The sequence below is a fragment of the Ovis aries genome, chromosome 14 (assembly GCF_016772045.2).
Source record: "Ovis aries strain OAR_USU_Benz2616 breed Rambouillet chromosome 14, ARS-UI_Ramb_v3.0, whole genome shotgun sequence".
In the NCBI taxonomy this organism is placed as follows: Eukaryota; Metazoa; Chordata; class Mammalia; order Artiodactyla; family Bovidae; genus Ovis; species Ovis aries.
In genome coordinates, this window is record NC_056067.1 from 39,127,787 (window position 1) to 39,144,484 (window position 16,698).

Consider the following 16,698-nt stretch of genomic DNA (forward strand, 5'->3'; position numbering starts at 1 on the left):
CACAGGCTTTCATACATCTTGATGGACATTCACATAGGTAAAAACTGCTTACAGATGACCTGAATCTAGAGCTTCTTTTTTTTAAATCAGGATAAACACAGTGTATTTTTGCACAGTTTTGACATAGCTGATTCTCCAGAAATGAAACTACTGTGTATGTGTAATCAGGAGATTCTGTGATCAACCATTTTGGATCACACCTTGTAGTTTGTTGAAATACCAATATAAGATACAGCATTATGGCTGTGGACCCCACATGTTCTATATGTAGAGGCAAGTTTTCTGAGGACTTAATAGGCCTACGGGCTTCCCTGGTCGCTCAGATGGTAAAGAATCTGCCCGCAATGCGGGAGACCTCGGTTCAATCCCTGGGTGGGGAAGATCCCCTGGAGAAGGAAATGGCAACCCACTCTAGTACTCTAACCTGGAAAATTCCACGGAAGGAGGAGCCTGGGTAGGCTACAGTCCATGGGATCCACAGAGTTGGACACGACTGAGCAATTTCACTATTAGGTCTACAGCAGACTTACCAAACATTTACCTACTGAAATACATACACTTTAAATTATAAATTATTTCTCCTTTATTACATAACATTTCTTTTTAAAGAATAGGTTGTTTATACTGTCTATGATCTTCTAAGCTATTACCTATGAGTTTCATGACAGGGGCTTATAGTGGTCATTAGGAAATATTTGTTTTAAAAAGGGGGCCTTAGGTTTGACATCGTGTGATCAGGGGTCCAGTCCGGAAACTCCCAAATCTGGTTATACCTGCAGCTTTACTACGATAAAGATTTCCGACGCCGGCCCCTGGTTTGGGTCCACCGCTCGCCTCATTCTTGCCTTCCCTATCCCACCTCGAGGAGCACTGCTTTCTTTATTAGATGGATCCGCAGCCGGGAGAAGTCAGGCTAGACTACCCGGGATTCCGCTGCAGGGGGCGGGGCCAGAGCACATCCGAGAAGGAGAGATGCTGCTGCTAGAGAGACTCGGCCGCGGTCTGGTGACGTACTTCCGGCCGCGCCGCGGAGCGGCCAGCTTCGGAGGTGAGTGTGGGCTGCGGGAGGCGGGGGCGGTGCCTGGTCAAAACCTCTGGTTGCGGTTGTGATGCTCCAGTCTCCGTTGAGGTGGATCTCCCGTGTCTGTGGGCTTCTTCCGCTCCTCTTCGCGCCTATTTTAGATTTAGTAGCCGATTACGTTCCGTCGGATAGAAGGCGAAGCCTGGGTTATTGTCACAACCGCGAAGCCGCGAGCAGTTAGCACTTTGGAGAAGATGCTACTGGCCTTTTGGGAGCTTGTGTTGGAGCGGCCAGAGGGTGGAATATTTGCAGAGGTGAAGAGGCCTAAGATACGTGTTGGGTTAGTCCAGGGGCTTTTATCTGTATGTGTTTCAAGTATAAGCTTCATGTGCCTTACTTCCTAACAGGGTGAATCGAGGTCAGTGGGGGAACAGAAAAAGCCAAGCCCCTCCAGGGCACCCGAGAGCGAAAGAAGCCCAGATTTTGGAGGGCACAGTCTTCTGGAGCGATGTTAGTTCCATAAGGTAACCTGGCCCCACCATCTCTGGGGCTGTGGGATGACGATGACCTGGGAATGATTTTTACAATGTGGAATATACTGATTTTCTCAGTCCTAGAATACCCATAAAATAGTTATTGAATTGCTCATTTATACCCTCAGGAAAGCAAGTTTACTAAAAATGTAAAGCAGTAATGAAGACATATATATATGTGTGTGTGTGTGTGTGTGTGTGTGTGTGTGTATTTGAAAAGCTTTTGGAATGTGGTTTGTAGTGTGTTCAAAGGAAAATTTGTGGTCTTAGGTGTTAACTGCCAAATAGGGAAGAATGGAAATAAATTTAAAAATCATACAACCTCAAGAACGCTTTGGGTACAGGTCTTTTTAGCCTTACAGTATTTAGTTAAAATATTATTTTTCAGAGCCATCACTTCCCATTACTGCTTCAATGCAGTAATGTTGTGGTATGGTTAGGCTCACTTGCTGTTGTTTATAGTTTTTGGAGATTGTCACCCCCATTCCATCCTGGCTCGCTGATTTTTATATATATATATATGTATGTGTGTATATGTGTGTGTGTATTTTGATATGCAAAGCAGGACTATGGTTAGAAAGAACAAAAAGACACACTCAGTGAGGTGCCATTTCCTGTCACCCCTTCTACTTCTACACCCCAGGTTTCCTTCCACCCTGTTTTCATTCCCTGAGTTGCTTTCAGCGACTTCCCATCCACACCTGAGGCACCTTTTCTCCTTAGTTTCTGGTTTTTCCTTTTATTTCTTTTTGCACAAATCACCAGATATACATATATTATCTTACAGTTCCTTTTTGTTTTATACAAAAGATAGCACAATAGCTTTTGCATGTTGAAAAGTATTTCATATCATATAGATAAGTATATATTTTCAATGTAATTCATGTATTCAGAAGATTGATCTAGCATGGCATCTTTGAAGCATAGTAGTGATGTGAGCACCCATGAAACACTCCAATAAAAAGGAGAATATTGCCAGTATGGCTGCATGTGTTTGTACGCTCCTCCCCACTCCAGCTCCCACTTTCTGTCCCCTAGAGGTACTCTCTTGAATTTTGTGTTACTCATAGCCTTTGCTGTTGTTGTTTAGTTGGTAAGAGTCATGTCTGACTCTTTTGCAGCCCCAAGGACAGTGGCCCTTCAGGCTTCTCTGTACATAGTATTTCCCAGGCAAGAATACTGGAGTGGGTTGGCATTACCTTCTTCGAGGGATCTTCCTGACATAGGGATCGAATCTGATCCTGCATTGCAGGCAGATTCTTTACCACTGAGCCACTAGGGAAATCCATCATTCCCTTACCTATTTTAAAAAATAATTTTATCACGTATACTTGTTTCTGTAAATAATGTGATTAATTCTGTTTGGTTTTGAGTTTTATGAAGGTAGTGTCATGGTGTCTGTAAGTCTTCTGGGCAAGTCTTCTGAGACTTGCCTAACTCAGTATTATGATCCTAAATTCATCCAGATTGTATATGTTGCTGAGTCATTCATTTTTGCTACTGGGTGATGTTCCATTGTAAAAATGTATGACAGCTTGTTTTGCTGAAAGTCTTCACTTCATCTCAGGGTCAAAGGATTTGTTAACAAAATAAGCCCCTTGTTACATACAAGTAAACAATAGCAATATTTATTAGAGAATTATATAGCTTACTTTTAATATACTAACATTAAAAGAAAAGAGAAACAGCAGAGGATACATCACCAAATTGGGTTTTGACCAACGTCCAGACTCAAACAGCCCTGGGTCCCGTGTCACAGCACATCTGGAGTCCCAATTGGGAAAAGGTCCCAGGCAGGGCATCCTCTTCATGGGTGAGACTTCAAAGATTGCAGTTTGGGTTCTCCTTTATGATCCAGGAAGCAAACTGATATCATTGTCAATCTGAGCAAAACTGCAGCACTGGTAGTATGTTAATTTTTTTTTTACAATGCTGTTTGCTTTGTTCTGCAAATCTTGGAATGTTGCTAAGTCTGGGAGTGTTTGGCCAGACCTCCTCCAGGGACTTAACAGTTTCCAAGATCTGCTCCCTATCTGTCTATTGTGTTTCTCTTCTGACACTCAAGAGGAGGTGTGGCTGGTACCCACAGCAGTAGTCAGGGCAGTGTGCAGGTGGGTCAGAAGCAAGGTCAGAGGCCTGCTGTGCTTTGTCTCTGAAGCCTAAACAAGACTATGTATTTAATTTCCGTAACACTGCTTATTCATGTATTCTCAGTGGACAGGTAAGGTGTTTCCAATTATTTTGTTACTAAAATACTGCTGATAATGAATAATTTTGTATGTATATCACCTACATATGAGAGGTTCCCTAGGGTATTAGTTTTAAAATTTAGGCGTGAATGTTGAATTTTATCAAACATGTTTGACATCCACTAAGATGGAGAGTATGTTTTTATTTCTTTATTAATGTGAAAAGTATAACCTGTATGCCAATATTGAACTTTACTTGTGTTCATGGGATATTCCCTCTTAGTCATGATGTCCCATTAATAAACTAGTACTAACTTATTTTGCTGGTATCTGTTACTGTTTAAATAGTGTTAGAATTATTCATTTCTCAAAGATTTGAAAGGAGTTGCCCATGATATATAAGGACTCAGAGTTTTGTGAGAGTTCACTCTTTACTGGGTCTGTAAACAATTAGGTAAAAGTAATCATGGGTTATGGAGAAAACGTTATGTAATAAAATTGGTAGAACCTTTTGTAGTTTAGCATTCCTTAAAAGCAGAACATTGGATAGAGGCTTGTGGACGGGCTGTTTATTTGGAAATTTAGTCCTGGGACAGAGGTAAAGACAAGGGGAGTGAAATGGAGAAGGAGGGACCAACGCAAGGATGCGTTGCCAGGCTGGTCTCAATGGGAGAGTGGTGCTCTGACTACAGGGTCTTTGAAGAGCCTTGGAGTCTCATGGCTGCCCACCTGGGAGACTAAAGGGGAAAGTGTTTATCCACTGACCTCTATCTGCTGTTGGTCAAGGGTGGCATCACAGACTTTAACTCCCCTGTCCTTCAAGACCCAGTGGATGTGTGCAGATGTCCTACACAGGGCAGAGAAGCCCCAGGGCAGGAGCCACAACCATGTGTGGTATAGACCTTTGAGGAAGCATTGCTAGGTTGTACTTGTGCAAAGCTGGTCAAAGCCTCTGGAACTGGACTAAGAGTGGACAAGAGGATTTGGTAAGGTGCATAAGGTATCTCTTACAGAGCTAGAGAAACAAATTTTACAAAGCAGAGCTTAGGGGGACACATGTGCACTCATGCATTCATGTCGATATATGGCAAAAACCAACACAATATTGTAATTATCCTGCAATTAAAATGAATTAATTAATTTTAAAAAAGCAGAGCTTAATTAAAAAGTAGAAAAGGAAGTGGTGTTCAAAATTAAAAAGCTGGTTGTTTAAAAATAAAACAGAGTTAACATAGTTAAACCACAATTCAGCCTAATGTTTTTAGTCTGCCTGGGTTGCCATAACAAAACACCGTACACTGTTTACTTAAACAACAGAAAGTGATTTCTCTTAATTTTGAAGGCTAGAAGTCCAAGATCAAGGTACAAGATAATTTGATTCTTGGTAAGGATTCTTTTTCATTACAGATGGCTGCTTCTCACTTGTGTCCTCACATGGCAGAGACAGAGAGCTCTGGAGTCTCTTCCTTTTCTTAGGGCACTGGCTCTATCAGATTATGACCTTGTTTGACCTCATTACGTCTTCATGAGTCCTGTCTCCAAATATAGTCACATTGGAAATTACGGCTTCAACATTCAAATCTTGAGGGGAGACACTCAGTCCATAACATTAACTAAAGCTAAAAGGTCTCGAGAACACATATATCAAAAGAAGTAGGAAAAGCAGAGAAGCTTCAGGTATGGAAGAAAATGAAAAAACAAAAACAAAACAAAACAAAAAAACACAAGCCAGTGTTTCCCATAATCCTATACTCGTTAAAATTCTGGAAGACATGGACAATATTTTAAGAAAATAGAACATCTCAAGACTGACTTTGGAATCAGTAAAAATCAGGAAATAACCAGTCCATGTTTGTGTGTACAGTATATATCAGAACTGTAAAAATCCCAGAGTTCCTGGCAGTGAGCATCGATGTCACGGCTGGGAGGACGCCTGGGCACAGAACCATTGAACAGATCACTCCTTTCATTTGGAATATAATGAACAAGGAGTGCTAGGCCATGGGACCCTGGATAGTATAGTGACTCCCTCTCTCAGGCAGCTGAGGCCTTGGCTTCTTTGCCATCAGAAGCCTGGAAGGTATGAGGAGCCAGCCTGGTGTATCACTTGCAGCCCAGCATCCTCATCGTAATGCTGGGCTGGGCAAGAGCCTAACTTCCAAGATCTGTACAGAGATATCAGTACCCCTGAGGGCTCTCAGCTGTATGGGGGAACAGGCACATGGGAGAGAGTGGCTATACCTTTCTCTATGAACTGCCTACCTGGGGCCTGACTCTGAGGCCTCTGTATGGGGGCTGCAGCCTCTCTATCTTGGCTTCTCTTGTAAAATAGAAGGGGCAGCTCCTTTAGAGAAAGACAAATAAGCCCAAGACCTTGGGAATGTTCTATCCCTTGAGCTGAACTGTTGCTACATGAGTCTTTGTTTTAGTATTCTTCAGGCTCTACCTGCATTTTATGTACACACTTTTGTGTGCACAGTATATGTCAGAATTGTAAAAATCCCAGAGTTCCTGGCAGTGAGCATCGGTGTCATGGCTGGGAGGACCCCGGGCACAGAACCATTGAACAGATCATTCCTTTCTTACCATGGCAGGTAGCTTCTGCTCGCACCTCTGTCTGGATGCTGGCTGCCTGTGTCTCAAACCTTCTGTGAGGGGCTATATGGTTCCTGATGGGGGTGACTTCTCTTGTACTTGTTCCCCTGTTTTCCCTCAGCTCCAGTCCTCCTCTGAGAGGGAGATCAGGTGATGGCAGCCATGCTTCTGACATCCTGGCCCCAGGTGAGCTGTGGGTCCTTCATCTCTTCCTCTGAGCAGTTTCACATTGAAGAAAACTGAGAAGGGAAGCTGGTGAGCCTTGCTGTGAAAGCTGGAGGGGCCCTCCATGCTTCTGCCTGCTGGGCTGGAGCTTGTGGAAAGATGGGTGATGTGGAGGGATGGGGTCCAGAGACCAGGAAAGGAAGGACACGAGTGAGGGGAAGGCAGAGGTATAGTGTTCTGCATAGTGGTTTGTCTTGCTCTACCAGCAGAGGGCTCTGGTGAATAAGAGAAGTGGAAGCTGCCTGTGAATGGAGGAAAATAGCAGAGGACTAGGATTCCAGGAAGGGGAATCTAGATAAAGAGGGATAGCAGGACCAGATCCACATAAAGGTGGTTATGCCTATAATTCCAGGGCAAGCAGAAGATGAGAGTGGGGTCAAGTGAAGGAAAAAAGAAAGGATGTACTGTGGGGTGGGATGTCTCACTGTGTCCTGGAGAGGCTTTCAGGGCTTGGGGTGCAGTGGTCAAAGTTTAGTTCTCTGTTAAGAGCTGTGGGTACTCTCCCCCAGAATAACAAGCAAACAGAATTTTCCATACAATTTCAGGGATTTCATGGCCTCTTGATGCTCATCCATGGACCTCCATGGACTGTCAGTTCAGTTCAGTCGCTCAGTTGTGTCTGACTCTTTGCAACCTCATGAATCGCAGCACACCAGGTCTTCCTGTCTATCACCGACTTCAGGAGTTCACCCAAACTCATGTGCATCGAGGCGGTGATGCCATCCAGCCATTTCATCCTCTGTCGTCCCCTTTTCCTCCTGCCCCCATTTCCTCCCAGCATCAGGGTCTTTTCCAGTGAGTCAACTCTTTGCATAATTTGTGAATAGTCATAGTCACAGTGACTCTAGTTATACTATTTGAAGCTTACTATACTGCAGCCACCATACTAAGCACTTTACATGGATCACTCAGTCCTGACTACAGCGCTGGGAGATAGGCACTGTGTTGTGTTCATTCTGCCACAAGAGAAACAAAAGGCAAAGAGGATCGAAGTGACATGTCCACAGTCACCCAGGCATTGCATGACTCTTTACTGTTCAGCCCTGTGTCACATGTGGGACCATAATGTAGTCAGATTTCTTATGGCTATATAGGGAATAGTTTTGAGGGGAGATTTGAAAGCAGAGTGACCACTTCAGAAAAAGACCCATCAGTCTAGGTGATGTAGGCTTCTTTAAGACAAGTGGTTGCTAAAGAGGAGGATGCTTAACATAATTCAGGTAATGCTTAACATAAAAATCTCTAGGACAGTGAGTCAAAGGATTGGGGTGGGGTAAAGGAGGGAGGATCCAGGAATGAATCACCAGGTTTCTTTTTTATGCGGATTATGGGGGGAGACACCAGCTGAGATTTGAATTCAGGAGGAAGCACCGGTTGTCGGATAAAGTGGGTGGTGGCTGGTGTTGAGGGCATTTCATTTTGTACTGCGAAGTTATTTGACTTATCCAGGTCACACAGTGAGTGACTCACAGAAATGCTCAGATTGGACTAGAATTGATGGGTTGGCTGCTACCGCTAAGTCGCTTCAGTTGTGTCCGACTCTGTGCGACCCCGTAGACGGCAGCCCACCAGGCTCTCCCGTCCCTGAGATTCTCCAGGTAAGAACACTGGAGTGGGTTGCCATTTTGGACGCACCCATAGGCTTTGCACTCCTGGCCTTGAGGTCTTGCCTTCTGCGCCCAGCTTACTGCACCTTGCCCTCACCCTCAAGCCAGCTCCAAAGCATATCCATGGCTTCTATCACATCCACCCCCACCTGCCACAGATTTCTATCATGCTCCCTCTATGAGAGGATGCACAGCCTCTGCTCCAGCACCTCCAGCAGAGGAAGCTCAGTGCTGCCCAGATCAGCTGGGCAGCATCAGGGTGGAGAGTAGGGTAAGAGGAGGCTGCCCATTCTGCTTCCAAATGGGTTTCACTGAAAGCCTGTTTTCTGTTACCCTCTCCCATTCAAGCCTCATCTTGTCCAACTTCACCCAAGACTTCACTGTCTCTCCAAGGAGGTTTGGGAGAGAAGAAAGTTCACCATCTTTTCAGTTACTCCTCTGTATCACTCCACACTCAGCACAGACTCCTTCCTCAGCCTTCTGAAACACCGTTGGGACACACCAGCAACAATCTGCCTCTCAACTATTCTCTTTCTTGCCTGGAGAATCCGAGGGACGGGAGAGCCTGGTGGGCTGCCGTCTGTGGGGTTGCACAGAGTCGGACACAACTGAAGCGACTTAGCAGTAGCAGCCAACCCATCAACCATTCTAGTCCAATCTGTGAGCATTTCTGTGAGTCACTCACTGTGTGACCTGGATAAGTCAAATAACTTCGCAGTACAAAATGAAATGCCCTCAACACCAGCCACCACCCACTTTATCCGACAACCGGTGCTTCCTCCTGAATTCAAATCTCAGCTGGTGTCTCCCCCCATAATCCGCATAAAAAAGAAACCTGGTGATTCATTCCTGGATCCTCCCTCCTTTACCCCACCCCAATCCTTTGACTCACTGTCCTAGAGATTTTTATGTTAAGCATTACCTGAATTATGTTAAGCATCCTCCTCTTTAGCAACCACTTGTCTTAAAGAAGCCTACATCACCTAGACTGATGGGTCTTTTTCTGAAGTGGTCACTCTGCTTTCAAATCTCCCCTCAAAACTATTCCCTATATAGCCATAAGAAATCTGACTACATTATGGTCCCACATGTGACACAGGGCTGAACAGTAAAGAGTCATGCAATGCCTGGGTGACTGTGGACATGTCACTTCGATCCTCTTTGCCTTTTGTTTCTCTTGTGGCAGAATGAACACAACACAGTGCCTATCTCCCAGCGCTGTAGTCAGGACTGAGTGATCCATGTACAATTGAATAAGACAGATCCTGGTAGAGAATAGTTGAGAGGCAGATCGCTGCCGCTGTGTCCCAAAGGTGTTTCAGAAGGCTGAGGAAGGAGTCTGTGCTGAGTGTGGAGTGATACAGAGGAGTAACTGAAAAGATGGTGACCTTTCTTCTTTCCCAAACCTTGGAGAGACAGTGAAGTCTTGGGTGAAGTTGGACAAGATGAGGCTTGAATGGGAGAGGGTAACAGAAAACAGGCTTTCAGTGAAACCCATTTGGAAGCAGAATGGGCAGCCTCCTCTTACCCTACTCTCTACCCTGATGCTGCCCAGCTGATCTGGGCAGCACTGAGCTTCCTCTGCTGGAGGTGCTGGAGCAGAGGCTGTGCATCCTCTCATAGAGGGAGCATGATAGAAATCTGTGGCAGGTGGGGGTGGATGTGATAGAAGCCATGGATATGCTTTGGAGCTGGCTTGAGGGTGAGGGCAAGGTGCAGTAAGCTGGGCGCAGAAGGCAAGACCTCAAGGCCAGGAGTGCGAAGCCTATGGGTGGGTCCAGTGCTGCTTCAGCCAGTGAGGGGTGTGGTAGCTTAACTGAAAGAAAGCAATTGCATTAGGAGAACTCAGCCATGTGAATTTATTTTCTCATTTCAACTTAATGTCATCTTTTGTAAGTATGAAATATGGCATGAGGTTTCTCTGCTGTGAGCCAGATATGCCATGCCTTACATTCCAGGTATATTTTGTAAATATTTTCCCCTGTTACCTCTGTGCTCTCCACAAGCGCCTCCTCAAGCCCTCATACTGCCCTCTGCCCCTCACCTAGGGCATGAGCCATGGAATTGGCCGTAGGGCAGCAGGAACCTGTTGTTTCAGAAGTTGGTGACCTTCGAGGATGTGGCTGTGTACTTCACCCAGACGGAGTGGGATGGCCTGTCCACTGCACAGAGGGCCCTGTACAGGGATGTGATGCTGGAGAATTATGGGAATGTGGCTTCCCTGGGTAAGCACTTTCTCCCCCGGGGCTCAGACTGCTTATTAGGGTTTCCTGGCTTCCTTTCCCTTTACTGGTTGCAAGGGGGCTTCTGGTAATCCTTTACAGAGTAGGAACCCAGGAGCTGATTCCTAATCCCCTAGACCCGGGGGTTGCTGGGAAGGATGGACCCTAAGCCCTTTTGGGGCCAATATAGGACTCTGCTGGGACTGGCATGCACTCTTGATTCACCCTATAGGCTGTTCTGAATACAGAGAGGAAAAAAAGTAACTTCCTGTTCTGTGGTATTACCTTCAGGTTCCCCCTCACCCAACCTGCATCTCTTGAGTCTTTCTAGGAATCTCAGTGTACTTGGAATATTATTTAGGCCATGGTCAAAAAATGGTATCTGTCCCTTTAGGCAGAATGTCTCTATTTGCCCTGCATGAAGTGTCTCAGTCTGGCCCTGCCCAAATCCTCCCACATCTTCTCAAGCTTCTGCCTCCCACCCCACCCTACACATACACTTCCTACCCACCCACCCCACCCCCTTTCCCATAGTTCTTAGGCGCAGGACCCCCCTAGGGCTCGTTCCTTCTCTCCCCATTACTGACACAATCTGAGAAGAGGTTTAGGAAATCAGCTGTGGGAGATTATTCATCTGCCTTTCCTTTTTCCTTTCCCTGAAACAGGATTTCCCCTTCTCAAACCTGCTGTGATCTCACAACTGGAGGGAGGAGGTGAACTGGAGGGCCCATCTTCACTGGCCTCTGGAGCAGGCACGGGCCCCCAGGGCCTCTGGACTGGTAAGGGAGGCACACATTGCCCTTATGCTGGAAAGTAGTTTAACCCTTTAGGAAGAAAGTCAACTTTAGCAACATAGAAGCATGCCATGTTTCTTGGCCACGTGTACAGAGTAACATTTAAATAAATTTTGATTTCTAGAGATAGGAACATTTGAGACCTTTCTGTTTTTGTAGTTTGCTATTTCTTTATAATTCCAAGAACAGATCTTTTTTCGAATGCTTCATTCTAATTCTTTTCAATCCTAATTTTGTTATTCTATCTTTCTGAAACAAAAGGAATGGATTCAGTACTTCTTTGGGTCCTTGCTATTTTCTATGCACTATCCACTTAATATGAAGGATACAGAATTAAGTCTTTTAACCTAGGCTTTGGAGTAGACTTTCTCAGATCCAGTCCTAACTGTGCTACTTCATAGTTGTGTGACTTTGAGCAGGTCTGTTATTTGTCTTCTCTAAATCCGCTGGATCACGGAAAAAGCAAGAGAGTTCCAGGAAAACATCTATTTCTTCTCTGTTGACTATGCCAAAGCCTTTGACTGTGTGGATCACAATAAATTGTGGAAAATTCTGAAAGAGATGGGAATACCAGACCACCTGACATGCCTCTTGAGAAATCTGTATGCAGGTCAGGAAGCAGCAGTTAGAACTGGAAATGGAACAACAGACTGGTTCCAAATAGGAAAAGGAATACGTCAAGGCTGTATATTGTCACCCTGCTTACTTAACTTATATGCAGAGAACATCATGAGAAACTCTGGACTGGAAGAAACACAAGCTGGAATCAAGATTGCCAGGAGAAATATCTATAACCTCAGATATGCAGATGACACCACCCTTATGGCAGAAAGTGAAGAGGAACTAAAAAGCCTCTTGATGAAAGTGAAAGAGGAGAGTGAAAAAGTTGGCCTAAAGCTCAACATTCAGAAAATGAAGATCATGGCATCCAGTCCCATCACTTCATGGGAAATAGATGGGGAAACAGTGGAAACAGTGTCAGACTTTATTTTGGGGAGCTCTAAAATCACTGCAGATGGTGATTGCAGCCATGAAATTAAAAGACGCTTATTCCTTGGAAGAAAAGTTATGACCAACCTAGATAGTATATTCAAAAGCAGAGACATTACCTTGCCAACTAAGGTCCGTCTAGTCAAGGCTATGGTTTTTCCTGTGGTCATGTATGGATGTGAGAGTTGGACTGTGAAGAAGGCTGAGTGCCGAAGAATTGATGCTTTTGAACTGTGGTGTTGGAGAAGACTCTTGAGTCCCATTTGCTTCCTAGTGCTGTCAATACTTGCCATCCCTTGTTGCCACATGTTGGATTCTGTGCCTTTTCCTTCTTAAGCAGTTTCTATTTTTATTAACAGAAACTGCAAAGTGTAGTAAAATATGATGTGATAGAAGGAATGTTGATCTGGCAGATAAGACCTAGAATTTTGTCCCACTGCTGTTATTCTTAACCTTCTTGTTATTGGCTATTGGTTTAGAGACTGGTGATCTTTAAAAATCATTACTTTACTATTTGTAATATTTGCACATGCTCAAAACAGTACAAAAAGTGCATAAGTGGAAGCAGTGGGGAAGTTTCCCAAAATTCCTGTGCCAGTTTGTTCAGTGTCTTGTGTATTCTTGCAGGAGATTTCTAGCCATATTCAAATTGACGTATGTTGGCCCTTTTCACTTTCTGTACACAAATGGAAGATATTTTACATACCATATCTCAAGTTGTTTTTCCAGTAAACAATGTATCTGACATCTTTTCACATCAGCACACATGGGTTTATTTCATTTTTTTAAATAAGTATATATTATTCCAGTTTTAGATTCTTTGGCCCAATCTGGTGATTTTAAAGAGCGCTCTCGATTACTTTGATCATGTATTCTGTCACAGTTCTTTTTCTTTTTTTAAACATGGTTCTTACATGATATTTTATGTTTTGTTTTTTATATTAGATATTGATATCCAGACTGACAATAATTTGACAGAAGAAATGTATGAAGAAAAATATAATATATCACATGAACTTCAGAGGAACTCTTTTCAGGAAACAGACTTTTCAGAAACCTATATCCTAGAGAAAAAGCAGGAGGTCCACTCAGTACGAAGTGTGAAGAAAGAAAACAGCAATGTCATTGACGGGATGGTGAAAGACAGTACTAGCCCAATGGAGGAGTGTTTCTTTAGTCAGAGTCCAAATTTGAATCAGTGTCATACCATCTCCACTGGAGAGCAGCCCCCTGAGTGTACAGGACGGGAGAAAGCCTTCAGCTTTGACACAAAACTTACTCAACAGGAAATAATTAATTCTGGGGAAAGACCTTTTAAATGTGAAGAATTAATGGAAAACTTTAGCTATAATTCTCAACTTAATCAGGGTCAAGATAGCTACACTGGAGAGAAGCCCCATCAGTATAAGGAGTGTGGCAAAGCCTTTAGCATCAGTGCAAAATTAATTTGGCATCAAAGACTTCACAGTGGGGAGAAGCCCTTCAAATGTGTAGAGTGTGGTAAAAGCTTCAGTTACAGTTCCCATTATATTACACATCAGACAATCCACAGTGGGGAGAAGCCCTATCAGTGTAAGGTGTGTGGAAAAGCCTTCAGTGTTAACGGGAGTCTCAGTAGGCATCAGAGAATCCATACAGGAGAGAGGCCCTATCAGTGCAAGGACTGTGGGAGCAGCTTTAGCTGCAGTTCTGCGTATATCATACATCAGAGAATCCACACTGGAGAGAAACCTTATGAGTGTAATGACTGTGGGAGAGCTTTCAATGTTAATGCAAAATTAATTCAACATCAGCGGATCCACACTGGAGAGAAACCTTATGAATGTACTGAGTGTGGGAGAGGCTTCAGGTGCAGTTCCCAGCTTAGGCAGCATCAGAGCACCCACACTGGAGAGAGGCCCTTTCAGTGTAAGGAGTGTGGAAAGGCCTTTAGTAGTAATGCAAAACTCATTCAGCATCAAAGAATTCACACAGGGGAGAAACCCTATGAGTGTACTGAATGTGGAAAAGCCTTTGGCGTCAAAGGGAAATTAATCCAGCACCAGAGAATCCACACGGGTGAGAAACCCTATGAGTGTAAAGAATGTGGCAAAACCTTCAGGTGTAACTCCCAGCTTCGGCAGCATCTGAGAATCCACACCGGGGAGAAGCCCTATGAGTGTAATGAGTGTGGAAAGGCCTTCAACGTTAATGCAAAGTTAATGCAGCATCAGAGGATTCACACTGGGGAGAAACCCTTTGAATGTAATGAGTGTGGGAAATGCTTTACTTCTAAAAGAAACCTACTTGATCATCACCGAATCCACACTGGAGAAAAGCCCTACCAATGTAAGGAATGTGGGAAAGCCTTTAGCATCAATGCCAAACTAACTAGGCATCAGAGAATACACACTGGGGAGAAACCTTTCAAATGTATGGAATGTGAGAAAGCATTCAGCTGTAGTTCTGACTATATTGTGCATCAGAGAATCCATACTGGAGAGAAACCCTTTCAGTGTAAGGAGTGTGGAAAAGCCTTCCATGTTAATGCTCATTTAATTCGGCATCAAAGAAGCCACACTGGAGAGAAACCCTTCAGATGTGTGGAGTGTGGCAAAGGCTTCAGCTATAGTTCTGACTGTATTATACATCAGACGGTACATACTTGGAAGAAACCCTTTGTGTGTAATGTGTGTGGGAAAGCCTTCAGGTTTAGCTTCCAACTTAGTCAGCATCAGAGCATCCACAGTAAAGAAAAGTCTTAATGAAAGGGATGTAGAAAATTGTCAGCATTAATGCTGAACTGGATCAAGTGTCCTCAGATTCACCGTGGTGGAAAACCCTGAAAGGGAAATTAATATGGCCGAGTCTTCATAGGGAAACAAATCTTTTTCATTTTACTCAATTTTAAATCAAGAATGATGACCAGTTTTCAAATAACATCCAAAAATAAATAGTTTGGTTTATACCAACAACCAATAGAAAATATAATGAAGGAAAATATTCCATTCCCAATAGCATCAAGAAGAGTCAATTTTCTGGGTATAAACGTATTATGTAGGACTTATGTGGAGACATTACAGATCTTCACTGAGGGCCACAGAAGGGAAGTAAAGTGGAAGAGAGCAATACTTCCTTCTTAGATAGAAAAACTCTTTAACTACTTACCTAAATTAATTTATTGCCCTTTAATTTTTGACAACAAGCATGTATCAGTTTGTAAAGAGGTATAACAATAAAGCTTTCCTTAAGGGAAAAATATGAATAAATCTTTTTATTTTCATGCAATGGAGAAAACCTTTCTAAGCATCAGATGAAAGCTAGAAACCAACCATGAGGGAAAATACTGATAAATTGACTTTTCAAAATTGAATCTTTATGCTTTTGTTTTGAATAACTCCAAATAAAAGATAAAGCACCAAAAGTGGAAATAAATTTGTAAAATTTGTGTTATTAACATGTAGTACGTAATATACAAAGAGATCTTACAGTTAAGAGAAATTCTAAAACCCAGCAAACAACAATAGCAAGCAGCTTTTAAAAAAGATATAAAAGTGGCGAAGATGTTCAGTCTAAGGAGTACTCTAAGGAGTAAAAATTAAAAGCATACAGCCACACATAGTAAGCCCTCAAACCTCTGTCCCACATCAAGATGAACACAGACTCTCAGACACACAGTATACCCCACAGCACCCCATTCAAACCCATACCTGCTCCTGCACTCTCTGTAGCTTAGAAGACCTATGTTTTCTGGGAGTACTGTTTTGTGTACCTCAGAGAAACCACTCCTGCCAGAAAGCTAATGACATGGTGTAGCACCTCAGCAGAATGTCCAGGACCACTGTGTAAGTGCCCCCTCCCCACCCAACTCCAGCTTCTGGAAGCTGCACATGGGTGGAGGCAGACCCTGGAGGCCCCCCAGACACAGGAGAGCATAGTCCTTCACCCAATCATCTTGGCCTACTCCTTTGGGCAGTTCTAGACCACACAGACCCAGAAGTGCCCCAGGCCATAGGAACCAAGTTCTTCATTTATTTACAGAAACACTGAAAACCAGAGACAGATGGCACTGCCCCTGGTCACACAGCAAATCAGTGGCTAGCTAATGTGTCCCCTTACCCAGGTGAGGGAAGAGGGTAGAAGGCTGTGGCTCACCCCACCCCTCCTAGGTCATGAATATTCTCCAGCTGGTCTCTGGATGTAACAGGGGAGATGGGGACAGGAAGTCCTGCAGTCCTGGCTCCAGGTGGAGTCTTAGCACTGTCTCTGCTGTGGCAGGACCAAGGCAGGGACTCTAGGAAGGCTGAGAATCACTGAGGACGGAACCTATCTTCCAGATCTGCCCCCAAATCCTGTGTGAACTTGGCCTCTGGGTCTCAAGGCTATTGATCTGCAGGGTTGGGGCTGGACCTAGGGTGTAAGGCCCATTTCACCCAGACGGCTCCTGAGAGTTTTCTCCGCTGTAGCTTTGTTACTATCAATGGCAGGTCCCCTGCTTAGATCCCAAGGATACAAGGGTGAAGAAAGCAGATAACTGCAGTCT

General features: G+C 44.0%; 1 protein-coding gene across 19 annotated transcripts; it reads left to right on the forward strand.

Moving 5' to 3' along the window:
• The first annotated feature begins 1,010 nt into the window (after nt 1-1,010).
• Nucleotides 1,011-15,590, forward strand: ZNF23 (zinc finger protein 23). Of its 19 annotated transcripts, XM_060398012.1 has the most exons (9): nt 1,011-1,048; nt 1,183-1,335; nt 1,429-1,545; nt 6,460-6,593; nt 7,109-7,358; nt 8,013-8,161; nt 10,269-10,395; nt 11,058-11,171; nt 13,122-15,590. In XM_060398012.1, the coding sequence occupies exons 5-9, from the start codon at nt 7,262-7,264 to the stop codon at nt 14,918-14,920; spliced, it is 2,286 nt and encodes a 761-aa protein (XP_060253995.1). In that variant the 5' UTR covers nt 1,011-1,048; nt 1,183-1,335; nt 1,429-1,545; nt 6,460-6,593; nt 7,109-7,261; the 3' UTR covers nt 14,921-15,590. The 19 variants fall into 19 exon arrangements, with proteins under 19 accessions (XP_060253995.1, XP_042087842.1, XP_042087844.1 ...); XM_042231908.2 differs by lacking the exon at nt 7,109-7,358 and having other exon boundaries at nt 6,460-6,524; nt 10,219-10,395; XM_042231910.2 differs by lacking the exon at nt 7,109-7,358 and having other exon boundaries at nt 1,429-1,531; nt 6,460-6,524; nt 10,219-10,395.
• The last annotated feature ends 1,108 nt before the right edge of the window (nt 15,591-16,698 follow it).

Excerpts from the sequence above, each read along its gene's own strand:
- ZNF23 (XM_060398012.1), top strand. The coding sequence starts at position 7,262 with ATGTGCATCGAGGCGGTGATGCCATCCAGCCATTTCATCCTCTGTCGT. Across the intron at positions 8,162-10,268 it reads CCGTCCCTGAGATTCTCCAG|AAGTTGGTGACCTTCGAGGA; the intron begins GTAAGAACACTG and ends CTGTTGTTTCAG. Across the intron at positions 10,396-11,057 it reads TGGGAATGTGGCTTCCCTGG|GATTTCCCCTTCTCAAACCT; the intron begins GTAAGCACTTTC and ends TCCCTGAAACAG.